We start from the raw sequence: 26,625 nt of genomic DNA on the forward strand, positions 1-26,625 counted from the left end.
TAAGTCCCATCAGTTAATTTAGACTGAAGGAGAGGTGAAATGTCTTTGAAAAAATTAACAGAAGTCCAGTTGAATTCTCTTAAGCCAAGATTTCTGTTTAACGAATGCAAAGAAGAGTATCATACCTCGATGTTATGGAAATGTACACCTGCTCTGCTGAAGTTAAGGAATTTTAAACAGTAAAGGAAGATTAGAGAGAATTCCAGCCTAGCTTCTTTATTACACATCTAACACTTTTAATAATACATCAGCTTGTTATTGACTAATTAATTAATTTCTAATACCTCACATCAATATCTCACATCAATAGCACAATTGAGTCACAATTTACCGACACCAGCAGGTGCTCTTTCAACATGCGGTGATGAAGTGGCACATAGGTGGAATATGTTTAGTGAAGCAGGTGCTCTTTCAACATGTGGAGATGAAGTGGCATGTAGGTGGAATATGTTTAGTGACATAGTAATGTTACATATTTTATTACCTGATATTCAGTTAGTCAGAAACATTTAAGATTGCACAGTGATCAATTTTTCTAAACATAACAGCAAAAAAAATAAAAATACAGAATATAAAAACACAAAGATCAGTTACACAACATATTAATATACATATTAAGTACAACACATAAACATTAGAAAACTTACTTTAAAGCTGTATTTCTACAAGGTAAAGCACTGATTTATTCTAGTCAAGACAATCTTAAGCTTTGTGCATGAATAATATATAATATGTGCATTTTATTAGCTGCTTTATTGCTTATGCATACACATACAGTCAGCATATGCGGCAACTACTGTTAACACGAGTGTGTTTTTTTCTCATAATGTACAGATACAATTATTGATGTCCATATGACATGCATTGAGTTTTAATCTAGCAGGAGCAACGTAAAAATATATTCTGTTTGACATGATGGGATTGTTTTTATGCCCTAAGTCTTATTTAGTTAGCAGAGACCTCTGTCAGAATACAGAAGCATAATAAATTGATTTAACTGGCCGCCATATATATAGACACTAATTAATAATTATAAAAGTAGTGACAGAGTGAGATTATTTTCTTTTTTACCAGTAGAGGAAAAATTAAAAGGCATATCAAACTTGAACGACTTATTAAAATAAAAATTCTGTCATTGCAATCCAATCTCACATAAAGCTAACATAACCATCCATTACAATTCATGATGTTCATCAAACCTAAACTTCAGAGAAACATATTCTTTTCATACATTTTTTGTTCATTAGCATTTAATTACATTATGTTACACTGCTGAAAATGTCCTACTTTAATCTCACATAATGCTTAAATCAATTTTACTGAGGTCAGAGATTCAACTAATTTATCTGGGCACAGCATATTTAGACTGTGGGAAACTCCAATAACATCTAGACAAACTGCCAATCATTGAGTCCATTTGATAAATATATGAGACTTTGATTTCAGTAAAATGAACCCCAATATATAATTTAATTTGTTCTGCAAACGTAAGTCACTAATATCAGGAGGGAAGCTTCACAATATATTATACTATTTACCTTCTCCAAAGCTTCTGACTTCAGGTAAATCAATATGTTCGGTATATCCTTAATGCTAAATAAAAAAAACCCACCATTGCCCTGTCCCCATTGAGGCTGTTTTTACACTGCTCTCTCTCGATGATTCACAAACTGGACCACCTGTTTGTGAGCGTGGGAAATAACTGGAGAGAGAGGAATTAGCATGGTAGCGGACGCTGAAGTACCAGGAGTCAAAGCACTGGGTGTGGATGTGGCAGGTGTTGAAGCTCCAGATGTTGAAGCAGCTGGTGTTGAAATGACATGGGTTGACTCACCAGGGGTCCCACAAGGTGTCATACCAGGAGTAGCAGGGGTGACAATAACAGGGGCCAAGACTGGACTTTCAGTTGCAGCTCGAGACTCTAGTTGTGGAGTGGATGGGACAAATCGAGCTTCTCTGATCCGGTAAGGGCTTCTGTAGATGGAAATGGGTGACAGCTCAGAACCCCAACCAAGATAACTCCCACTGGAGGGGGACTGTGCATCCATGCTGAAGTACAGGGATGTGCTGGACTCTCCAGATATTCCTATTTTTTTTTCTGCGGAGCTGATCAGGAGAGGGGAACGTCTCTCGGGTGACCAGCCAGGAGTCTTGATGTCCAGAGAGCCTACAGATGATGATGCTTCAGTTAGGGTTCCGGCATTGCTGTCGATATGGCAAATGCTGTCTGGTTGTTGTGGAGATGAAGGTGATGGTGAGCCATAAGCAGCGCTCTGAAAGTCTTCATCACCTTTGAATAAAGTTTAGATTGAATGCTAATCATAAACATATATTTTATTTCCTTAAGTGTAATTTGACATGCACTGTATGTATGTATGTATGTATGTATGTATGTATGTATGTATGTATGTATGTATGTATGTATGTATGTATGTATGTATGTATGTATGTGGCACAGTTGCGGGCGAACCCGCCCCTGTGTCCTCGCTCACTCCATGCACCTGTGGCAAATCTGTTCTAGTTCCCTGCGCTACGCTGCCTCCCTGCCAGATTGTCCTCTGTGTTCCACATGACTCTCCATTGTTTTCCTGCCTGCCTGTTTTCCTGGTTCCGACCCTGCCGGTTCCGACCCTGCCTGTTCCCCGTTATATCCTGTCTGCCTTCAGTTCCTGTTAATAATATAATAATATGTTCAACTGAACTCTGGTGTCGCTCTTGGTTTCTCGTCTGCTGCCTGACAGTACAATCTGGCCAGCAATGAACCCAGCGCACAACCTGTCCCCGCTTGACCATTTAGAACGAATTGAGGGGATCCTGCAGCAGCATGAGGAAGCGGTGGCGGCTGCCGCTGCGGAGACAAGACACACCGTGGATGTGAACGAGCGGGCTTTCGCGGCGCTCTTCGAACAGCTCAACCGACTGTCTGCGCGCCTGGAACCGGCGGCGCCTCCCGCTTCTTCCGTACCTACGTCAACTCCCGTGTTTCCGCATCAGGGTCCCGAACCTCAGGTTGGCGCGAGACCTGCAACGCTTTCGTGGTGAACTGTTCCCTGCTGTTTTCCCTGCAACCTCGCACATTCGCGACGGAGGCTGCCAAGGTGGCGTACACCATCTCGCACCTCACCGGACGGGCGTGGCTCTGGGGAACGGCCGAGTGGGAGCACCAGTCAGAGGCCTGCTCCTCCTTCTCTGCTTTCGCGGCCAAGCTTCGCAAGGTGTTCGGGCAGGGAAACTCCCGGTCCTCCGCAGCACGTCGGCTGCTGACGCTTCGTCAGGGGGAGAGATCAGTATCGGACTACGCTATTGACTTCCGCACACTGGCCAGCCGGAGCCAGTGGAGCCCAGCCACTTTAGTAGATTCCTTTCTGCACGGACTAGAAGCACACATCAAGGACGCACTGGTAGCTTATGACATTCCCAGCTCCCTGGATGGGGCCATTGACCTGGCGATCCGGGTGGATCTGAGGGCTCAAGCTCGTCAGCGGGAGAAACTCCAGAGGAGGCAGCTCGTGGTGGAAGACGAGTTCCCGATGGAGGCCGCTCCTCGGCCAGCAGCACCTTCTGGAACCCAAGAGGAACCCATGCAGCTGGACCGCACCTCGCTCACAGGGGAGGAGCGCAGGCGGCGCCGTCAGTCCAACCTGTGCCTCTACTGCGGCGGACAGGGCCACTTCGTGGTGACCTGTCCCGTAAAAAGCCCTGCCTCACCTGTAACTGGGGGGATACTGGTGAATCCCATTGCTTCTTCCCCTCAACAACCCCGCCTCTCGCTCCAGGTTCGCTTCCTGCTTCCTGGGGGCCCCCATGACCTAGCTGCCTTCGTTGACTCTGGTGCGGACGCCTGTCTAATCAGCGGAGAGATGGTCCGGCAGCTAGGCCTCGGATGCGAGCCACTGGCGTCTTCCGTCCCAGCCCAGGCGACGGACAGGCATCACCTGGGGAACATCCGCTACCGGACGGGCCCGGTAACAATGTTGCTGCCTGGGAACCACCGGGAGGAGATCCGCTTCCACATCTTGGAGGGGATGCACCTTCCCTTGGTCCTGGGCTACCCATGGCTCCGCCGCCACAACCCGCACCTCAACTGGGAGAGAGGGGGGATCCTGGAGTGGGGAGTGGGCTGTTACCGGTCCTGCCTGGGACCAGCGCCGGCCCCGCAGGCGACCGCGGCCCCGGCCGTCATGCTGCCGGGTCTGGCAGGGGTTCCAGATTAGTATCACGACCTAACCGAGGTATTCCGCAAGGCCCGGGCAACCACCCTCCCACCGCACCGCAAATTTGTAATCATGAGCCCTTATAGTTCCCTGCGCTACGCTGCCTCCCTGCCAGATTGTCCTCTGTGTTCCACATGAATCTCCAGCGTTTTCCTGCCTGCCTGTTTTCCTGGTTCCAACCCTGCCTGTTCCTGATGACTCTGTTTTGCCTGTTCCCCGGTATATACTGTCTGCTTTTGGTTCCTGTTAATAAAGTTGTGTTCAACCGAACTCTGGTGTCGCTCTTGGGTTCTCGTGCTTGCTGCCTGACGCGTGTGTGTGTGTGTGTGTGTGTGTATGTATGTATGTATGTACTGTATCCCACTATGGGACAAACCTTTTTCCTCTGAGGGTGGAGCGCTGGACACTTCCTCTACACTTTCTTCAGGAATGGCCTCCTGGACTGGGATGATCTCTGGAATCCTTCTTATATCCAGGATGGTCGTGGGTGGAGCTTTTCTCACTGGTCTGGCTATCACAGTTGATTGAGCTGGTTTAATGGGTTGGACAACATCTCTAACCTGGAGAGAAAGATTAGAAGGTCAGACTACAGACAGATGAAGAAGCAATCTCACTAGCTTTGATCAAACTGCCAGACTGAATCTTTTTTTTTCCAACTACCATGTCATTAATCCAGAATCTTTGCATCATTTACATGATTTACAAATATCATTTGCTGTCTGTCCATAACTCTGATAATTTTAGATGGATGGTTGAGACATAGAGAAAAGGATCCTGCCTCTGGAGCTTGGCTCACTCTTGGTGCTGTTTGAGGAACTGGTTGTGAGTTCTTTGGAACTTGTGGTCGAGGAGGTGGATTCTGATAAATGAAAAAATCTTATAGATATTTGAATAAATTTAATTGATCTGAGATGATTGTTGGATTTAGATAATCCACAGAAGATCAAGATTCATGATCAGATTGTCAAAGGGCTCACGAACCTGGGGAACATGGAAGTCATCAGGGGAGTGAATTTCTTCAGACAAACCCATTAGTCCTGCCAGTCCACCCTCCCCATACAATGACCAGATCCTTGTTACAGCTCCTGTTTTTAGGGCCAAGCGGATCAGCAGCCAGTGATGATGTTTCCAACCCTCCCATTGGATAGGGAGATCCATGAGAGTCCCCCCACCTGATAAAATTACTGGTCAAACATTAACTGAAAAAGAGACAGATGGAAAGAACAGAAAGGCTGAGAGCAGACCAGAGAGTGTTGCATGTCGATGGAAAGTGGGTGTTACTTTCTCCTCTAAAGACAGTGTAGATCCACGTTCCATGCAGGCTCCTCCAATCCCTTTGTGGCGAATGCTCTGGAATATCTCAAAAGACCTTGGGTGGAGGAATCGATAGTAAAGTGCCAATGATATCACTCCTGGTTAGAAAGAGTAAGAGAAGGTCATCATTTTACCCCAAATGTACAAAATCAGAAAGCAGAAGTTTATGACATTAAACCCTTTTCCTCCACCAAAAATTGTTCTTATTTGAAGTGTAGGATTGCACATCTCACCTATCAGGAAACTACAGAGGACTGCAGCTGGAATCCCCACAGTATCCCAGGACACCATGGTAAACATCCAAGAGGAGGCCAGAAGAAGAAAAGCATTTTCAATGAACATGACCTAAAGACAAACAAACAGAAATGAAGTGCAGGGGATGAACTTGTCTGTTTCTCACACATGAAATCATTTAGTTAAACCGTTGGTTGGTCCATTTACAGAATCATTCCATTTTCAACACATCACTTTTCACATCATGTCTTTTGACAGATAATGAGAAGGAGTACTGGTATGGGGGTTCATGTCCAAATGGAAGTGTATTTTTTACTTTCTGTTAAGGTTTCAGGGAAGAAGGATCCACAAGCAGGCAATGCAGTAAAACAAATGTCATCCACTAACCAGCAGGAAAACAAGGTGGGGCAAACATTCGATAATGTGGACAGATCTTCTCTTCTCATATTAACACCAGCAGAACACAAAATATCTGACTGCACACTTACAAAGGCTCCGGCAAGAAGTATGGAACTTACAGTCACAATCTGGCAAAGGCTGAAAGGCAGACTGGTTTAAATATTCACAAAATGGAGGGAATATAGAACAAAAACAAGAAGTAGATGGATGGAGTCTCTGCACAAGGCAAAAATTTAAAACAGACCCACATGCTTAACACCAATTTACAAATCAGTAACACTTTCTGCCCATGAAATTTGGCCTCGCTGTTATGAACTCAGCAGAAACGTGTACATATCAGGTAGAAGCCCACAGTACCTCCCTCTTAAACGGAGGAACTGTATGGGTCCTCAAAAAGTAATCAGGTCCAAAATGTCCTGAGAGGGGACCCAGCACCTCTCCTGAGGGCCATAACCCTTCAGTCCAGCAAATACTGAAGAACAACTAGAAGCTGATGAAATGTGAAAATCTCTGAACCGTCAATGATTCATGGGGCAGGGGGGCTTAGGGGCAGCGCAGAGGTGATTACTAATAAATGGTTTAATCCAGGAGATATAGAAAGTGGGGTGGACACAATGGAGGGTGGAGGGAAGCTTAAGTCAAATTGCAGCAGGACCAATAATCTTAATGGGTAAGAGTCGACCATGAGTGGAATGTCCCGGGTGGAAAGCCAGACCAGCTGTCCCTCACAACAGAGAAGAGTCTTAATCCTGGCTGAGGCCGTTAGTACTACAATCCTCCAAGTCTGGTGACACCAACGGACAAAGGCTTGGGCCAAAGACACATCGACGTCCACCATCTGGACAGGGAAGGGGGCAGGGGGGCTGATAGCCAAGGGAGCATTCGAAAGGGGAGAGACCTGAGGAAGCGGATGTGAGAGAGTTAATGGAGTATTCCACCCACGGTATTGGCGGCTCCAGGAGGATGATTTCTTCGATGCCATGTACTGCAAGGTGGTTTCCAGTTGCTGGTTAGCCCTCTCCCTCTGATGATTGCTTTGAGGGTGAAAGCCTCAATAGACTGGCAGAAGCACCAATCGGTTTACAGAAGGCTTTCCAAAAGTGAGAAGTGAACTGTGGGCCTCTGTCAGAAACAACATGAAAAGGAAGTCTGTGATATTTAAAGACGAGTGATCGTCAACTCAGCAGTCTCTTTAGCTGAAGGGAGTTTAACCAAAGGAATCAGGTGCACAGATTTGGAGGAACAATCAATGACTGTGAGAATGGTGGTGTTACCACCATACGACAGGTGGCCGGTAACAGAATCCATGGCAATATGGGACCAGGGCCTCTTAGGTAAAGACAGGGGTTGAAATAGACCAGATGGAGGCTGTGTGGAGGTCTTACTTTGAGCACACACAGAGCAGGTGGAAACAAAGGCACAGACATCCTTTCCCATTTTTGGCTACCAAAACCTTCTACCAGTAAAGGGTAGGGTGCATCTCCTTCCAGGATGGCAAGAAAGCTGAGAAGAATGAAGGACCTGGAGGACCTGGGAACGATGAGACTTAGGGACAAGCAGGTGGTTAACTGGACACTGACTGGGGTTGCATTATAAGGTTGGGCGGAGCACAACGAGATCTCAATACTCCACTGAATTTCCCTGAGAAAACAGTGGTCTGGCAGAATGTTCCTGGGTTCAGAATACTCCAAATTCCCAAGGACAGGGTAGAGACAGGAGAGGGCATCAGGTTTGCCGTTCTTCAACCCCAGACAATTAACCAGTTCAACTGCCTCCTAAATGTTCTAAAAAGGAAACTGAACTGCGATTAAACTCACACTTCTCTGCCATGGCATAAAGCTGATTCTCCAGGAGGCGTTGGAGGACCTGGTGTACATGACAAGTATGGTCAGACAGGGAATGAGAAAAAAATCAAGATATCATCAAGATAAACAAAAAAGGCTGTGTATCATATCTCTTAGGACATCATTGACCAATGCCTGGAACACCTTAGGGGCATTAGTTAGGCCAAAAGACATAACAAGATAGTGACTTGTAGCGGTATTAAATGCTGTTCCATTCATCTCTTTTCCTTACACGGACAAGGTGGTAGTCATTGTGGAGGTCCAGCTTGGAATAGATGGAAGACCCATGGCGTAGCTCAAATACTTAGAACATGATTGGCAGGGGGTATCGTTTCTTAGAAGTGATCTCAGTGAGACGCCGGTAATCGATACATGGACGAACAGAGCCATTCTTCTTCTCAACCAAAAAGAAACCGGCTCCCATGGGTGAAGAAGAAGGATGGATAATACCCTCAGCCAAAGACTCATGAATGTACATCTCCATAGCTACCGTCTCAGGCTGAGAAAGGAAGTAGAGCTGACCCCTAGGTGGCATTCTGCCCAGCAAAAGGTCAATACCATAGTCGTATGGGCAAGACCACAGGTTGGAATTGGCTAAATACAGCCCTAAGGTCCAAGTATTCAAGTGGGACAGCAGACAGGTCATTTCATCTGTGGAATCTTTAACTAGAGGGACTGGAACATGGGCTTGGTGAAGACAACGGGACAGGCAGTAGGGGTTCCAACCCAGAATCTTGTTACTGACACAATCTATGTGCAGGTTGTCTTTCTTGAGCCAGGGAAGACCTAATTCAACCGGGGCATTATTGGAATCAATGATATGGAGCTGGATAAATTCAAGATGATTGCCAGAAGTCAATAGGGATACAGGGGCAGATACATGGATAACATTTGTCAGCTTCCTACCATTAAAGACGCTGTTGTCACTGACCCTACCACTCTGAAGTTGCTGGGATAGGAGATGAGGATGACTGGTGAATGTTGCCTTTTTCTGGGCAGGACACGTAGTGACTGGGCTCACCACAATAAAGACATAAGTCAGTGCTGTGCCTTCATTGTTTCTCTGCAGCCAAGATGTGATAATAGTTTGTCTGCTTGGGTTCTGGATTCAGTGGCAGGGCAGTATTAGCCAGATGAGGCATTACCTCTTCGCTGGGTGCTCTAATGCTGCCCCTTGAAATCCTCCATCTGCTACGCTGCTGGAGTCGGGAATCTACACGGATAGCCAGATCAATCAGAACATCTAAGGACGTGGGCAATTCATGGGTTATTATTTCATCCTTTAATAGCTCAGCAAGGCCATTGAAAACCACATTGAATTGAGCCTCAGAATTCCATCCACTTGAGTCAGCGCGTCCCAAACTCCATGGCGTAATCTGAAACTGAACCTTTACCTTGCCGAATGTGCAACATCTCCCGAGGTGCCCCTGTTTGGACTAATCAAAAACGTTCATCATTTCATCTGAAAATGTCACAAAGGAATTGCAGAAAGTTGCTGAGTTATGACATAAGCCACTTTTGCCTGGTCTGTAGGAAAGATGGTTGCAGTTGAAAAATTAGATCACAGGAAGAGCGACAAGTACCAGGTTCCCTTAGGAATGGGGGTGTGTGTGGGGGGTGGGGGGGTGGTAGTCGGGGTTCTGAAGTAGCCGGACTGGACTGTGGTTGAACATGTCCCTGAAAGATAGATGGTTAGGTATTAAGAAATTGGAGTTGCTGTACGGTCACGAGGGCCGCAAAGCTGGTAGACATAGCACCGGCTGCCTTAACAATTTCCTCTACTTAGTGTCTGTTGCCTACCAAGCATGATCCCATGCTGTATAAGGATGGATTTGATCTGCGTTTGATCCACTGGGTCCATGGTTGGCCAGATCATACTGTTAAGGTTTCGGGGAAGAAGGATCCACAAGCAGTAAGACTCAAATGTTTAACGATTTAATCAGGTCTTCAGCATCATCCACTAACCAGCAGGAAAACAAGGCGGGACAACCATTCGATAATGTGGACAGATCTCTCTCTAATTAACACCAACAGAACACAAAAAATCCTTTGACAAAAAAGAACAGACTGCATACTCACAAAGGTAAGGCATATGGAACTTACAGTCACGTGTCACACCCTGCTCCAGCCCATGGACTCAGTTCTTTTCCACTCCCCTGCTCACACCACACCCTCTGATCACACACCTGCTCTCACTCACTGATCATTCACCTGCCCTCACTCACTGATCACTCACCTGCCCTCACTCATCAATCAGTTCACCTACCAGTATATATTCTCCAGCCTCACACTCACTCGGTGCCAGATCGTTATTCGTTCCTGATGACCTTCCAGCGTATTCCTGTTTGCCTGCCTGCCCGGTTCCGATCTTGCCTGTTCCTGACCATTCTGTTTAGTCTGCTCCCCTGTAAACTCTGTCTGCCTTCTGCCCGATCTCGACCTTGCTTGTCCCCGACTATTCTGTTCTGCTCGCTCCCCGGTGAGTCCTCTCTGTTGTCTGTGTCCGACAATAAAGCGGTGTTCAGCCAGACTCGTGTGTCGCATTTGGGTTCTTATGTGGTTCCTGACAGTCACGATCTGGCAAAGGCTGAAAGGCAGACTGGTTTAAATATCCACCAACTATCACCACAAATAGAAAACAGGTGTATTCACAAAATGGAGGGAAAATAGAACAAAAACAGGAAGTAGATGGGTGGAGTTCCTGCACAAGACAAACATGTAAACAGACCCACGTAATTAACACTAACTTATAAATCACTGGCACTTTTTGCCCATGAAATTTGGACTCGCTGTTATGAACTGAGCAGAAACATATACATACCAGGTAGAAGCCCACCATGCGACATCTTGACTGACCATACTTCACATTGAGGAAAAAGAAGATGTGAATGGCCCCAAGAATGAGGTTGAAAAGTCTCCATCGACTAGTGGAGCGGATGATGTCGGTCTGCTGCGACACCATCCAGAAAGTAGCTCCAAGCCAGTGTACACCTTATAGAAACAAGCAAGACAACATTTAATACGTTCGATGAAAATCTCAAACAAAATCACTTTATTTAGTCAATTGAAAATGAGGGTGGGATGAAGCATGACCTACCGATGACGCCCAAGACCCATTGTCTGAAGACACGTGTGAAGAGCATGAGAACAGTAAACCTTGATCCCAACATGCTGACCTGCCAACACAGACATGAGGAGAGTGACAGAAGAAGAGTGATGCTCAGGTGTCCAACACCATCATATAAATATACAACTAATTTTAAGCCCACCCTCCACAGGAGTCGACAAAGGATAGCAGCTGGGGTCATCTGTAGGTGTCCTGGTCTGATGAGGGAACAGGCTCGGGCATAAAGGACCAAGGCCCAGGCAAGAGACAGTAGACACACAGCAAAACACACCGAGGCTGTAAGGGACAAGAAAAGTATGAACACAATTCATACATCAGCTGCCAATCATCTTTTTTGACAACTCCCCTCTTGATCCAAATCAAACTGGGGCCATATAGGACTTCACCTTCCAGATCTGTTTTTACCTTCTCCTTCAAGCTCTGGTGCTCCTCAGTGGTTTCATTATCGTGTTAGTCTTAACAATTTGTCTGGTTAGCCAGGCGCTCATGGACTTGCATCTAGCATGGTAAACTGGTCTGGTCTGTCCTTTATCTTCCCCCGTAGGGGCGGGCTCTTCTGAAGTATGGCTCTCTGACGGTGTATAGATTATTGATCCCTGAACAACATCACTGCCAAGTACCTGTTACATCTCCTGGATACTGCTTTTAGTCCATACCTTAGAGTTTGGATGTTTTCTAAGCTCAATCTTCGCAACAATTACAGTAACATCTGGTTTGTATACTGGCGTCTCTTCTTTGGCTGCCCATTAAATTTAGAATATTTTTTAAAATTCTTCTTCTGACCTACAAGGTCCTCAGAGGCCTAGCTAGCAATCCTACCTGGAGGAGCTAGTGACACCTTATCATCCCAATAGACCGCTCCGCTCTCAGAATGCTGGTCTACTTGTGGTCCCCAGAGTCTCTAGGGGTAGAATGGGGGGCTGAGTATTTAGCTACCAGACCCCCCTGCTGTGGAACCAGCTAGCTGTCCAGGTACAGGAGGCTGACTCCATCTCTACTTTTAAGATTAGACTTAAAACCTACCTCTTTGAAAAAGCTTATTATCAGTAATTCTGTAGTTCCAGTTACTATCCTAGACATGATCACCTGACAGGCCTCTGGTACCCCTTTGGGTCATTGTCTCCTCTCCTCTCCTCTCCTCTCCTCTCCTCTCCTCTCCTCTCCTCCTCACCAAGTAGACTAGTGATGTTATTTCTTGTGTAGTTTTTCTGCCCCCCCCCCTTCTGTATTAATCTACAGGTATCGCCGCCTTCGTAAGATGTATGCTGACCTACTGACCTGCTCAAGGTTTCTTCCTGTTAAAGGGGAGTTTTTCCTTGCCGATGTTGCTTGTTGGGGGTCAGGCCCCGGGATTCTGTAAAGCGCCTAGAAACAATTCTGATTGTAACAGACGCTATACAAATAAAGACTGATTGATTGATTGATTGATTGATTGATTGATTGATCGATTGATCGATCAAGGTGATGAATAAAAGATGGCTTTTAATATTCCTTTGGGCAACTTCAAGTATCTTGTGATGCCTTTCGGTCTTACTAACGTCTCAGGCAGTGGCCAATGATGTCCTACGTGATCTTCTATACAAGGTCCTCTTTCTTTACCTTGATGACATCTTCCTTTTCTCTGAGAAAAAAGAGGAACCACCTACTTCTCCAGCATCTCTTGGAGAAGAAACTTTTGGTAAAGCAGAGAAATGCGCCTTCCTCACCAGTTCGGTCACTCACTGTTGGACAGGGATGACTCTTGCCAGATCCTGCCAAAGTGAGTTGCAGTGGCAGATTGGCCCACTCCCTCTTCTCGTAAACAGCTACAATGGTTCTTGGTTTTTGTAAATTTCTATCAACAGTTCATTCAAGATTATAGCAAAGTTGTTGATCCTATCATCAAACTAACTTTCACACTAAAGATTTTTCAGACCCCAACTGGCTTTTTTGGTCAAGGTGGATGCTTTGGACATTGGAGTCAGTGCTGTTCTCTCCCAGCTTGACCCAGCCCTTCAGAAGATCCATCCTTTCAACCTTCTTCAGTCAATGGCTGACACTGGATGAGGTAAGTTTTTATGTCGGAAATAGAGAGCTGCTCACGGAGGTCCTAGCCTTGCGGGAATGGAGACACTGGTAGAGGGTTCCGTCCTTCCGTTCGTAGTGTGGACCGACCATAACAACCTGCCTGACCTCCAGAATACTAGGAGGTTAAACTCCCGGCAAGCGTGATTGGTACTCTTTCTTGGTCAAATTTTCCCTCACTTACTGGCCCAGTTCCTGTGACGTCAAGCCAGATGGACTTTGTCACTAGTCTTCCCCTGTTAGTGTCAGGGTTTTGGGGTTGTGTCGGTCATTGTGCTGTAGGGGGTGGTGTGGGGCACAATTGGTTGCAGCTGGCACTGCTGGCAGGCACACCTGTAGGCAATTTACATTGGGCTGCCTATTTAAGCAGGTGGCGCCTGCCTGTCAGTGCCAGGGTGTCTGTTTGTGTTGTGTGGCTGTTCTGTTAGTCTTGTCAGTGTGTCTGTTGGTCTCCAGGCTGTCTGTTTGTCTTCCTTCATCGTGTGAGGGTGTTTGTTCGGGTTCCCTCGTCGTGTGTTGGATCTGCGGTCCTGGAGGACTGCTTCTGTTCCTGAGTTCTCTGCGGTCCTGGAGGACTGCTTCTGTTCCGAGTTCTCTGCGGTCCTGGAGGACTGCTGTTCCTGTTCCCGAGTTTCCTGTTGCCCTGGAGGGCCACTTTTGTTCCCGAGTTTCCTGTTGCCCTGGAGGGCCACTTCTGTTCCCGAGTTTCCTGTTGCCCTGGAGGGCCACTTCTGTTCCCGAGTTTCCTGTGGCCCTGGAGGGCCGCTTCTGTTCCCTGTGCTCGGCTGAGTTCTCTGCGGTCCTGGAGGACTGCTTCTGTTCCGAGTTCTCTGCGGTCCTGGAGGACTGCTGTTCCTGAGTTCTCTGCAGTCCTGGAGGACTGCTTCTGTTCCGAGTTCTCTGCGGTCCTGGAGGACTGCTTCGGTTTCCGGTGGCCCTGGAGGGCCGCTTCTGTTCCCTGTGCTCGGCTGTCCTGGAGGGCTGCCCGCGTCTTCCTTGTGTTGCTCCCCTTCCCCCGTAAATAAAACCTTGTGACTATTTTACTACTGTGTCCTGGCCTGCGTTCGGGTCCTGTTCACCCCCCTCCGTGACAGTTAGATGGGAATACAACCCTCCTCACCATGGTTGATTGATTTTCCAAGGCCATCCACTTCATTCTTGTTATGGTCGGTTGTATCAGGACCCGAAAGCAGGCAACACGCAGTGGATGATGGTGTCCAAAAAGCACCTTTATTGAAGGTGATCAAGAACAGTACGGTCCCCGAAAGGTGTAGAGATCTCGACATAGTCCAAAACTTAGTCCACAAAGAAAACTCACCACAATAGTCAAGCCACAAGAAGTCAGGGTTTCGCAAAGAAGACAAAACACTCCAACGCTGGCAAACGAGAGTTCTGTCTTTAAATAGGAGGCTAGATTGCCGATAGACAGCAGGTGCACCTGCCTGCGGCGCCAGCTGCGGCTGGAGAATGGCTCCACCATGCCCCCTGCAGGAAAGCTCCCAGAAGCTGGGAATCCAACATCCCCCCCTCCCTCAAGCCCTACCAGGCTTGTCTGGGTGGGCGCGGTAGAAGTCGTGGAGGAGGCTGTTGTCCAGGATGAACTGGCGGGGAACCCATGATCACTCCTCCGGACCGTACCCCTCCCAATCGACCAGGAACTGGAAACCACGACCTTGTAGGTGGACGTCCAAGATACTACAGACCGTATAGGCAGGCCCCCATCCACAATGCGGGGAGGGGGTGGAGGTTCGGAGGGGGAACCAGATCTGACTCCGCGATTGGCTTCACCTTGGAGACATGGAAGGTGGGGTGTATCTTAAACGTCGGGGGAAGCTTCAGACGGATGGCTGCGGGGTTCACCATCCGCTCCACCTTCAAAGGGCCCCACAAAGCGAGGAGCCAGCTTCCGGGACTTGACCTGTAGCGGGAGGTCCTTGGTGGACAGTCAGACCTTCTGACCTGGCTGATAGGAAGGTGCTGGCGTCCGGTGTCGATTGGCCTGTTGTTGCGAGCGACGAGAGGCCCGCAGGAGTGCTGCACAGACCTGCCTCCACACCCTCCTGCAACGGCGCATGTTGGCCTGCACCAAAGGTACTGCTACTTCGTCCTCCTGGACCTCAAATAATGGATGTTGGTACCCCGGGGAAGCCATGAAAGGGGACACACCAGTGGACGCTGAGACCAAGGAATTGTGGGCGTACTCCACCCACGGCAGGTAGGTGCTCCAGGTGGACGGGTTCTGAGCCGCCACACACCTCAGGGCGTCCTCCAGGATCTGGTTGGTTCTCTCTGCCTGCCCGTTGGCCTGTGGATGGTACCCTGACGTAAGGCTGACCGAAGCTCCCAGCGCAGAGCAGAAAGCCCTCCATACCTGCGAGCAAAACTGGGGGCCACGGTCGGACACAATTGCCCTCGGAATCCCGTGGAATCAGAAAACGTGCTGAACCAGGAGCTCCCCGGTCTCTGTGGCTGCCGGGAGTTTGGGTAGGGGAATGAAGTGGGCAGACTTGGAAAAACGATCGACCATGGTGAGGATGACCTGATGACCCTCGGAGGGGGTAAGGCCAGTGACAAAGTGATCTGCGACCACGGACACATTCCCAGGGGCTGGAGGAGACCTGCCGGCGGCTGATGGGATGCTTTCTCCCTAGCACACACGGGGCAGGCAGCAATGTAGTCTCTGGTGTCTCGGGTCATGGAGGGCCACCAGAACCGCTGCCGGAGGAACTGTAGCGAACAGTTGACCCCCGGGTGGCAGGTCAATCTTGAGGCGTGGGCCCATTGCAAGACATCAGAACGTACTGCCTCCAGGACGAACAGCCGGTTCGGGGGACCCCCACCTGGGTCTGGGGCTGATTGCAGGGCCTCACGGACTCTCTCCTCCACCTGCCAGGATGCGGCTCCCAAGATGCAGGAGAGGGGTAATATTGGGTCCGGATCTGCCTTCACTGGATCGGAGGCGAACTGGCGGGACAGGGCGTCAGGCTGGTCAGGACGAGCTGGACATGCTCCTCCTCCGAGTCGGAAAAGATCAATATGTCATCCAGGTAAACAAAGAGGAACTTATTTAGCATGTCCCGGAGGATGTCATTGATTAGGTACTGAAATACGGCGGGGGTGCTGGTAAGCCCAAAGGGCGTCGCTAGATATTCAAAATGTCCCAACGGGGTGTTTAAAGCCGTCTTCCACTCATCCCCCTCTCGGATCCGCACCAGATGGTATGCGCTGCGAAGATCCAACTTAGAAAAAACCTGGGCCCGGTGGAGAGGGGCGAAGGCTGCATCGAGGAGGGGCAGTGGATACTTATTCCTAACCGTAATCTCGTTTAATGCCCGGTATTCAATGCAGGGGCACAGCGAACTATCCTTCTTCTGCACAAAGAAGAATCCGGCCCCAACTAGAGAGGAGGAGGGCCGAATCAGACCGGATGCTAGGGACTTCCCTATGTAGTTCTCCATCGCCTCCTTTTCTGCCCTGGAGAGGTTGTACAATCGGCTTGACAGTAAGGTGGCCGCGGGGAGGAGATCGATGGCACAGTCATATGGGCGATGAGGCGGAAGGGAGAGAGCACGCTGCTTGTTGAAAACCTCGCCCAGGTCATGGTACTCCTTCGGGACCCGGGACAGGTCTGGGATCTCCTGGGCAGGAACCGAGGCCCCTGAAGAGGGGGTGACAGCTGAACGAAGACAGTTGCTATGGCAGGCCACACTCCAGCTCACCAGTCTCCTGGTTGACCAATCGATCTGAGGGTTGTGTCGGGCTAGCCACGGAGCCCCAAGGACTCCTGGGGAATGTTGTAAAATATCGTGAATTGCATTTTATGCTATAGCTATTTTAATGAAAGTAGGGTAGTTTCATGGATAATGTGAGAAGGATCAACTGGGGTAAACTGGGAAACTTTATGTGAGCGTGTTGTGTGGTGAACTTGGTTCGTGCGCCTGTCTGACACACTTCTGAAGATTTCGACGTCAATTTGGTGACCCCGACGTGATCTGCTCCAGAGGAGAGTAGGACGGGCACGCACGTCGAAGGCCCAGATCGACCGGTCCTTGGCATCATCCGGAAAAGGCCTGACTAAAGAGGTAAGCACTGCCTGTTAAATCGAAATTGCTGAATGATGTCAAATGAACCGTGTTGATCGTTAAATTTTGGAAAAAAGGAGTAAAGAGAGGCGTTTGGCCGTTTTGACTGAGAAGTAACCACAAATTGGTCCCGGTTTTTGGACAGATTGGTCCGAATTTGGTTCTGGACAGCTTGGTCCAGATTTGGAGGACTTTGGTCCTGTTTTTTGGACAGATTGGTCCGAATTTGGTTCTGGACAGCTTGGTCCGGGTTTGGAGGACTTTTGTCCTGGTTTTTGGACAGATTGGTCTGAATTTGTAGACGGTTCTCTTGGTTCTGGAGGAGCGGTCTGAATTATGGCTGAGGCACAGAACACTGGGGGTGAGGGGCCCCGCGACAGTTGGCTGGAAAAACTGTTTAAACGACATCTGGCCAAAACAACTGATGGTGAAAGGGAGGAAGCAATAAAAAGATAAAAAATGTTTCGGGACAAGGACGGAGACAGATTCTTAGGGATAGAAGATGGCAAAAAAGTTTACAAACACTGTTGGGGATTGTCGCTGGAAATAAACAGGAGAAGGATAAATGTGACGCGGAGTTGACGAGTACGAGTGTGTGGGAAAAGCGTAACTTAAGAGAGAGAATGAGAGTCAAGCAATGTACCCGGTGTTGACAGGAGGAAATATAGTTGTGACAGGAGGAGAGTTGCAGTTGGAGGCAGGTGCAGTTGGAGGCAGCAGAGCACAAGAGGTAGAAAAGGCAATGTCTAAGCTGATAGTGGGAGAGTTAGAACAGCTGATGACTTTGTCTTCACTTAACCCGTTCGTACTGCGCCCAACGCAGGAGGGCGGACAGGTCAATGGATGGTTGGCTGCGCAGCGGAGCATGATAGAGGATAGTGAGAATTGAGAACATGTTGGTGAAGGCCCGGGACGAGGGTGGAGCTAAGACACGGAAGAAAGGCAGGCGTAGACGTAAGGATGAGGTAGAGAGTGAGGATGAGGAAGAAGGCACTGGAGGCGGAGTGAAGGCATGTGACGGGCTGACGCTTAACTGGGAGCCGCCCCCGCAGCAGGCGGCCCCAACACATGTGGGGAAACCCCCACAGGGCGGGACCACGAGTCAATCAGAAACTCCAGCCCCTCCCACCCAGGGAGGTGGATCTGTAACCAGGTCACGAATGGAGGAAGCTGTGGGAGGACAGTACCCCCTGGTGGCCAGTCAAGGCGGGGGAGCCCCACAGTATAAACCATGGAAACTGCAGGATTTAACAGCCTTGAGGCTGGAGCTGCCCTCGCTTCCCAATGGAGCAGCACCGTGGATAGCAGCCTTCAAGGCACTGACAATGAGTGTGGCCTTAGCACTGGGGGATGTCTGCATGGTTGTAGCTGGGATTAGAAAAGCTGGCCGGGGTGGAGCAGTCGGCAGGCACCGCAGTACGGGGGGAAAACAGAGCTCCAGACACTACACCATTTGCAGACCACATCGACGCTTTCTGTGATGCGCTGAGATTACACTTCCGCGGCTATCGGAGATTCATCCTCACCAATGGCGGCCTTTCAGGGGATGACACAGCACGCCCCACCCTCAATCAATCAATGGGGACAAAACCGTGGTGGACGATGGGGTGTGCAGAGGGGCCCACGCCCGGGTCACAGGTGTGGCAACTGCGGTAGATTCGGACACTGGGCGAGAAACTGCAGGGCTAGGAGAGGTCCCGGAAGAGGGGTCCAAGAGACTCAAAGCGGGGGCGAACCCAGATGGGGACGAGGACGAGGAATGTACCCGTAGAGGGGCCCAGCTGGCACTGGAGGGAACCTGGCCGAGCCCCTCCTTCCTCTGATGGTGGATGGTGTTGAAAAACTGTTTCTAGTGGACACGGGTGCGACATGGTCTGCACTGCAACATGGAACTGATCCACCATTGTCATCGGAGCAGGTGCCAGTAAAGGGAGTGGAAGGCCAACGCCTGTACATGCAATGAACTGCCCCATTGGATGTTCGAATAGGAGCACAATCTTTCAGCCACACGTTTCTTTATGGTCCTGATTGTCCTGTTAACCTTCTGGGGCGAGACATTTTCACACTTTTGGGCTGCAATATTGACATTGCTCAAGGCGGGGGGACCATCATCACCTTCCGCAATGGCGAATCCTTCCACTGCTCAGACAAGGCTGCACACACTCAGACTCTTCTGTGGCTGGGCACAGAAAACCCCGGGGACCTCCTCACTGCTGACATTTATTGGGGACTTCTTACGGGACCTGACGACAACCCGCTCATGGCTGCGTTTCGCACGTGGGGCCCTCTCATCAGGGAGTTTTGGGCCTGTTCGCCACCTCCAGACCCCCCACATGTGACGCTTTTTTATGATAAAGATAACAACCTGACATATCAAGAATGGTTCAATTCTAATCTGGATGGGCAGCATTGGGTGGTGTCTGTATCTGGCATTGTCCTGGGACCGCAGGGTGTGGCCGCACCAGTGCATCTTACACCAGAACAACTCCAACATTACAAGATGGGCCCTGATTCAGCACCACACATCACACTAGCCGTAGTGATGGGGGGACAGGCTAAGGCCTTGGGACCTATGGTTGCTGAAGCCAATACAATCAAAGATTGGGTATCACTGGAACTCAGAGATTTGTGGACCTCCACGAGCCATCCTAAATTTAGATTTATCAAAATTAGCTGTGAGATAGCTGTGGTCCTCCAGCGCCGACAACTCCAACGACATCATGGGGCGGAAGATTCTAATGACCGAGAGGCAGAGGTTGCCCTTACGGAGCTGCCTCCCCACATGTGGGTCAATCATCAGGCAGATGTGGGTCTCGTTCAGACAGCCCCAGTCACCTTTCAAATTGACATGACAGACCCAGTGTTTATCCCACAATATCCTATAAAAACAGAAGCACGGCCTGGCATTGAGGACACTGTGAATGGCTTATTAGCCGCAGGTGTCATTTACTCGACCTCCTCACCTTGGAACACTCCAATCCTACCCATTCTAAAGGCAGATGGGCAATCCTATAGGATGGCACACGACCTTAGGGCCATCAACGCCCTAGTCAAAGAAGCACCCCAACCAGTCCCCAATCCAGCCACCACATTGGGACCACTTACACCAGAACACCAGTGGTTCACGGTCATCGATCTGACTAACGCATTTTTCTGCCTCCCTTTGCACCCTAAATTGCAACCCATTTTTGCATTCACATACAGGGGGCAACAATATACATGCCCCAGGGGTTTTCTTTAACTCCTGGGATCTTTAACACCATCCTCAGGGACATTTTGAAGCAATCTCCAAAATTTCCACCAGACACTGTACTGATTCAGTACGTGGATGATCGGTTAATAGCATCCACCTCTAGAGAGGCATGCACATCAGCCACACTTAATCTTCTCCACTACCTGAGCCAGGCAGGGTTCTTGATCAAAAAATAAAAACTCCAGTTAGTAAGGAGAAGGGTCACTTTCCTGGGAAACTTGATATCAGGGCGAGGCAGAGAGCTGACTTCCCTACAGAGACAAACCATTCTCCATCACAAAAAGCCCCATACGGTCCAGGATATGATGGCCTTCCTGGGCCTCATCAACTTCTCCAGACATTTTCTTCCTGACTATGCGGGCCGCAGCGCTCCACTACGGGCTTTGATGAAGTAACAGGGTGTGGGGAATCTCCAGTCACACTTAGAGTGGACACCGGAGGCTCAGGTTGCTTTTGATGACATTAGACAACTATTGGCCAATGCAGCGGCGCTAAATAAACCAAACTATGCCGCACCATTTTTCTTGGATGTAGCTGATAAACAAACTACGGCAGCAGCCTGCCTTTATCAGCTACAACAGGGGGAAAGGATGGTACTAGGTTATTACAGCATCATTCTTGACCCAATTGAGCAGAAAGCACCACCATGTACAAGGTACGCAAAAACACTCATTGATTATTAACACCAGCCATGCGGTGTCAGCCTTTGTGGCATCCTCAGCATTCAACATCATTCCTGGAAGAGAAAAGACAGCAGTAGACACCCTAACACAACCACACATAACGTTTCAAAAATCTAAGATAAATATGGCAAAGTGCATGTCAGACGGTGAAGAACAACATGACTGCATCCAAGAAACACACCAAGTGGCGAAAGCACAGCCGGACACCAAAGTAACTCCGATCGAAGGTGCCATAGATTTGTACATAGATGGAAGCTGTCACAAAACGGATGAGGGATTACAACCAGGGTTTGCAGATGTGATAAGAGAAGGTGAGAGATTTATCAAGGTGGTCTCAGGGAAGGTGGAGCCAGCATCAGCCCAGAGAGCGGAGTTGGTGGCGTTGCAAAAGGCACTGGCAGCAGTGCCAGGAAAACCTGTAAATATTTATACTGATTCTGCTTTTGGTTATTTTGTTGTACATAGAGATTTGGGTTCATGGAAGAGAAACGGATGGCGAACAGTAACAGGGGTCCCACCTAGACACGAGGAAATTGTCAAGCAAATAGATGAAAATTTGTGGATCCCCTCTGAGTTGGCTGTAATTAAAGTGGCGGCACACAGGAGTGATGGGACCATTCACTCCAGGGGAAATGCTGTTGCAGATAAAGCTGCAAAAGAGGCAGCAGGACTGAATCTGCTGGGGATGTACATAATGAAGACAGTGGAGAGTGAACAAATGGAGGACTTAAGACCCCGAACACTCGAAGAGTGGGGGCACGCACAAGCGCAAGCAGAATGGACAGAACAACAACAATGGGAGGAGCACGGGGCCACAGTGGAGGAGATAGGGACAGAGGAGAAAGGACAATGTTCTCTGTGGAAAGGCCCCAAGGGGCAGCTGGTGGTTCCGAGCAGATTCCTGGCCCAAATTTGTGAAGAGGCCCATGGTCCAGCGCATGTGGGGGTGGATGCCATGAAAAGACTTTGTGTAAATATGTGGCACCCCGATCTGCACAAAATGATTGAACAAATTAGAATGAAGTGTGACATTTGTAACCAATTTAATCCAAAATCCACTTTTAGGACTGAGAAGGGGGCGTTCCCAGTGAGGGCCCCAGGAGGCAGAGATAATTATGGATTTTACTGATATGGGAGACCGGGCAATGGGCAAGCGCTATTTATTGGTCATAGTAGACAACTGCTCTGGATGGCCCGAAGCGTATCCTACTGGTAAGGAGGATGCAGCAGCAGTAAAGAAAGCATTGGTGAACCATTTTATACCAACACACGGGTTCCCTAGAATAATCTGGTCCGACAACGGATCTCATTTTAAGAACAAACACCTGAGAGAAGTAGAGATTGCAATGGGAATTAAGCACAAATTTGGCACGGTTTACCACCCTCAATCACAAGGGAAGCTGGAACGAATGAACTCTAACATAAAGACCAAATTGGCTAAAATCATGAAGGAAACGGGACTAAATTGGGTGGAGGCGCTTCTGTTGGCCCTCATGACAATTAGACACACTGTGAACAGAGCTACCGGGTTTACACCATTTGAACTCCACGGAGCGGAGCCCCCCTTGTACAAGGTTGAAAAGCAACGTTGGCTTCTGGTCTCAATTTGTGGTGAACTTGGTTTGTGCGCCTGTCTGAGTACACTTCTGAAGATTTCGACGTCAGGAAGAGGAGGACCGGGTGAGGAAAAAATGGATCTGCTCACGATGATTCCCAGAAACAACAAGGGTGATCGTCTGGGTCCAGTGCATTATCCTGGCCAGGACCTCCCCGTCGAGACCCAGAATGGTCTTCGGTTTGGGCAGCGTCTCGACGGGAAGGCGGGCCTGCCGGGCCAGGTCCTGGCTGATAAAGTTGTCATCCGCGCCCGAGTCCACCAGGAAAGCCGCAGACACAGTCTCCTGACCCCAAAGGAGCGTGCCCGACAGGGTTAGGCGGGCCAAAGGTGAGCAGGATGAGGAACCGCTAGCCAACGCTCCTACCGGTGTTGACGAGCTTAATCTTTTGGCCGCACCGGGCAGTCGGCGAGGAAATGGCCCGCGTGGCCACAATAAAGGCACAACCTTGCAGAGTGCTGGCGCTGATGTTCAGAACGGGTTAGATGAGTTCGGCCCAACAGCATCGGTTCACTGGGAGGAACCTCAGGAGCTGGAACGGGGACAGGGGCTGACAAGTCCACGGGGGCTCCCCTCAGCCTGGAGACACTCCCTGAACTTCTCACCGCACGTTCGCTTGTCCTCTGCCGACGTCTCTCCCGAAGTCGATTGTCCAAGCGAGTCACCAGGCCGATGAGCGCTTCCAAGTTCCCAGACTCCTCCCTCGCGGCTAACTCATCCTTAAGGTCGTCTGAGTGAACCCAACAATTCCTCTCACAAAACTCCCCTTCGCTGCAGATACTGGGGATCTTCTGGTCCAATATATTTTCCGTCCATGGATTTCCGAAGCAAATTGTATCTGACCGAGGTCCTCAATTCATATCCAAGCTCTGGAGAGCTTTCTGTGCTGCGTTGTGAGCCTCTGAGTCTCTCATCTGATCATCATTCCCAGTCAAATGGTCAAGCAGAGAGGGCTAATCAGAGGTATGAGAGCACCATCAGGTGCTGAAATCCAGCGTCGCAGAGTTTGTTTCTGCCTTGAGTGGAGTATGCCCATAATTTGTTGGTTTCTGCTGCCATGGGACTGTCACCCTTCATGGCCTTCCGGAGGTATCAACCATCGCTGTTTGAGTTTCAGGAGGACGGAGTGCCAGTGCCCTTTGTGCATGCCAACCTGCTTTGCTGAAGAAGTGTTTAGAGACAGGTCCTTTCCGTCATTCTGCGTTCCTCCCTTCAGACACAGAGACAAGTCAATCGCCAATGTGTTCCAGCCCCTATCTCTGAACTTGGCCAGAAGGTCTGGCTCTCAGCAAAGGACCTTCCTCTACAGGTGGAGCCCCGTAAACCCACTCCTCACTTTGTCGGACCCTTTGAGAATGACGGCATCATTAACCCCTCTGCTGTCAATCTCAGGTTGCCCTATCACTCAAGATCCTACATCCTACATTCCATGTCTCTCGAGCGTAGACAGTTGCAGAGTCTGATCTGGTCCCTACGCCCTCCCCCTGTGTCATAGGAGGTGGTCCTGGTTCGGAATACGCCGAACTGTGTAGGTCCTATTGATTTTTGCTCCTCTCTTAAGGTCACCATGTTTCTTTACCTTTGTGAAGAGAGATGCTATGTATGGGATCTTTTCCCCATTCCGGGAGTGTTCCAGCATTCAAGGCTTTTTTGGGTTCATTACATTTTTTGAGACCTAGTTGGCTGCCTCCTGTCTGCATTCGGATCGAGTTTTAACAGAAACCGAACAACTCATTTGTACTCAACATCCCAATCCTTCTGGACTCAAGGACAGCTAATACATACACAGTTGTTCCTGTACCCTCTCATGGTGATGCCACTGTATTCAAAATATTTGTATCAGGGAAAAACCTTCTCTGTTGATGGGATTATCTGCAGATGTATGGCTAACATGCTTTCATCCTTATTCACAGTGGTTTCTGCTGGTCTACAGGACATTAGCTATATTTTCTGTTTTTCTGGTACATGCACTGGCCTCTTCTCCTCTCATTCCAATGTAGAAACATAAGTCTATTCCAAATGTACCTACCTTACAACCTGCTGTCCATCATATGAAGGAGGCTTCTTGTTACTGGTATCAGGCTGGCCTTGAATAGACTAATTATGGATGATTGCTCTGTCAAACAGGCCAAATTACTTACATGGTGGTGGTTTCAAAAATCTGTTCACAAACTGCTTTGTTCATTTTTACATGAGGCAGATATATTACCGCTCCACTGACACTTAAAGAGGAATGTGTTCATCATTATTTTGTTGTCCAGACTAGGTGATTTCTTCAGTCAAAGCTGATGAATTCATGATTCATGCCGAACAACACACGGGAGTTGATAAATCACACACATAATTGTTTCCAGAGTTTATCATCCTCGTGCACATACCTGGAGACTTGAGTCCTATGTCAGTACATATGAGCACATAGGTGTGCAGCAGTGTCTCAGGGAGGGTGACAACCAAGGCCTCGAACAGACGTAAGGCCGATATGTCAGCCTGCTGCATGATATATCCATAAACATCCTCATCCGGCTGACACATGCACTCCCACAGCCTATGCAGGCCAGAGAAGATAGATGGATAGAGAGATTGAGAGATTTCTTTAGATTTCTATAGTCATCATTATAGAATTATCCCCTGCAAATTAATAAGTGTCTTTTAAACACTGATAAGAGTAGCCAACCTTTTGAAAATGCCCAGATGCAGGATGTGTGTCCATGTGAGAGACTTCCTGCAGATGTGTCCATCTGACAGGTACCACAGATAACTTAGCCATTGAGGACCCCACCCTAGGAAACATATGATGAAAATTTAAGTATTTATTGTACATCAGAAATTATTTCTCTGCTTTTGCCTTCCCTTTTTCTGTGCAGTAATGCTCTTTACATGTGACTCTGACATGACAATGAGAAACAATGTTTTCATGTAAGCGTGGACTGAAGAGTTGATTTCTCACCTGGCAGCAGGAACAAAGCGGTGAAGCCGGCTAAATAGGCATAGCAGTAGTTGTGACCCACCCACAAGTAATAAACAAAGCAGTAGATCACTGGAGGAAAAAAATGGAAATATTAAAAGTTATTTTCATTGAACACTAATTAATAAAATAAATGACACTGTGCTTGTTGGAAAAATCTAATGTGGTCATTAAACAGTTTCCCATGTTCACCACATTGGTCTGCGGCACTTCATTAGTCGTCCTTTATTACTCCAAACATGTAATTTGAGGTGCTTTCAACAAGATGTGTAGGAAAAGTTGGAAAAGTGTGTATGACTCTGCAGTTTTTACTGCATCGATGATTTCATAACAGCCAATAGGGAAAAGGTGCACTGCTGCCTGCAGATGCTGTATAATTATTAAAGGCTGAGATATAAGCATAATGGCTTATGGCAGACTAATGCATGCAATCTGAAATCCATCTGTCTCATTCAGAAAATATATTTTCCAAGATCCATGTTCATCTGTTATTGAACGCATACCTCTAAAGTCAAGAACAGGCCTGCGCATGAACATCATATACCACCAAAGTGTCCGTGTCATGTATGCGCATGTCAGGACTCACATGCCGTCCTCTCTGCAAGGATGAGAAATGCGGTAAAGGCGAAGACAGAGACTTGGCAGCATGGTATGCAAGTGCCTCCATTGCTCGGTGTCGCTGAGTAGTCTCTCATGGCGGTCTGAAGAGCTAAATGTTAGGGTAAGCGGAGCGTGGCGGTCCTTAGTAAGCTGTTCTGGTTCTGGGTGGGAGAGAGGTCCGGCTGCAGCAGACGCCTCTGCTCCGTAAGCCCGCTTCCCAACGTCATTGT

The 26,625-nt window shown here is 48.6% G+C and overlaps 1 protein-coding gene and 1 long non-coding RNA gene across 3 annotated transcripts; one reads left to right on the forward strand and one right to left on the reverse strand.

The window, feature by feature from the left end:
- Nucleotides 1–200: 200 nt before the first annotated feature.
- Nucleotides 201–26,625, reverse strand: LOC130521901 (XK-related protein 5-like). 2 transcript variants are annotated; one of them, XM_057025765.1, is made up of 13 exons: nucleotides 26,382–26,625; nucleotides 25,778–25,867; nucleotides 25,505–25,610; nucleotides 25,209–25,375; nucleotides 11,275–11,408; nucleotides 11,103–11,181; nucleotides 10,827–10,996; nucleotides 5,762–5,873; nucleotides 5,459–5,626; nucleotides 5,196–5,386; nucleotides 4,993–5,073; nucleotides 4,591–4,774; nucleotides 201–2,290 (listed from the first exon to the last, which is right to left on the reverse strand). In XM_057025765.1, the coding sequence occupies exons 1-13, from the start codon at nucleotides 26,488–26,490 to the stop codon at nucleotides 1,641–1,643; spliced, it is 2,241 nt and encodes a 746-aa protein (XP_056881745.1). In that variant the 5' UTR covers nucleotides 26,491–26,625; the 3' UTR covers nucleotides 201–1,640. The 2 variants fall into 2 exon arrangements, with proteins under 2 accessions (XP_056881745.1, XP_056881746.1); XM_057025766.1 differs by having other exon boundaries at nucleotides 201–2,167; nucleotides 26,382–26,624.
- On the forward strand, nucleotides 13,446–14,239 carry LOC130521908 (uncharacterized). Its single transcript, XR_008949488.1, has 2 exons — nucleotides 13,446–13,750; nucleotides 13,788–14,239. It is a non-coding gene; the product is annotated as an uncharacterized LOC130521908 (long non-coding RNA).

The sequence above is a fragment of the Takifugu flavidus genome, chromosome 2, assembly GCF_003711565.1.
Source record: "Takifugu flavidus isolate HTHZ2018 chromosome 2, ASM371156v2, whole genome shotgun sequence".
Classification (NCBI taxonomy): domain Eukaryota; kingdom Metazoa; phylum Chordata; class Actinopteri; order Tetraodontiformes; family Tetraodontidae; genus Takifugu; species Takifugu flavidus.

Coding starts and splice junctions, on each gene's coding strand:
- LOC130521901 (XM_057025765.1), bottom strand. CDS start 26,490: ATGAGAGACTACTCAGCGACACCGAGCAATGGAGGCACTTGCATACCA. Junction 5,387..5,458: donor TCGACATGCAACACTCTCTG/GTCTGCTCTCAG, acceptor TAATTTTATCAG/GTGGGGGGACTCTCATGGAT. Junction 4,775..4,992: donor GAGTGAGCCAAGCTCCAGAG/GCAGGATCCTTT, acceptor CTTTCTCTCCAG/GTTAGAGATGTTGTCCAACC.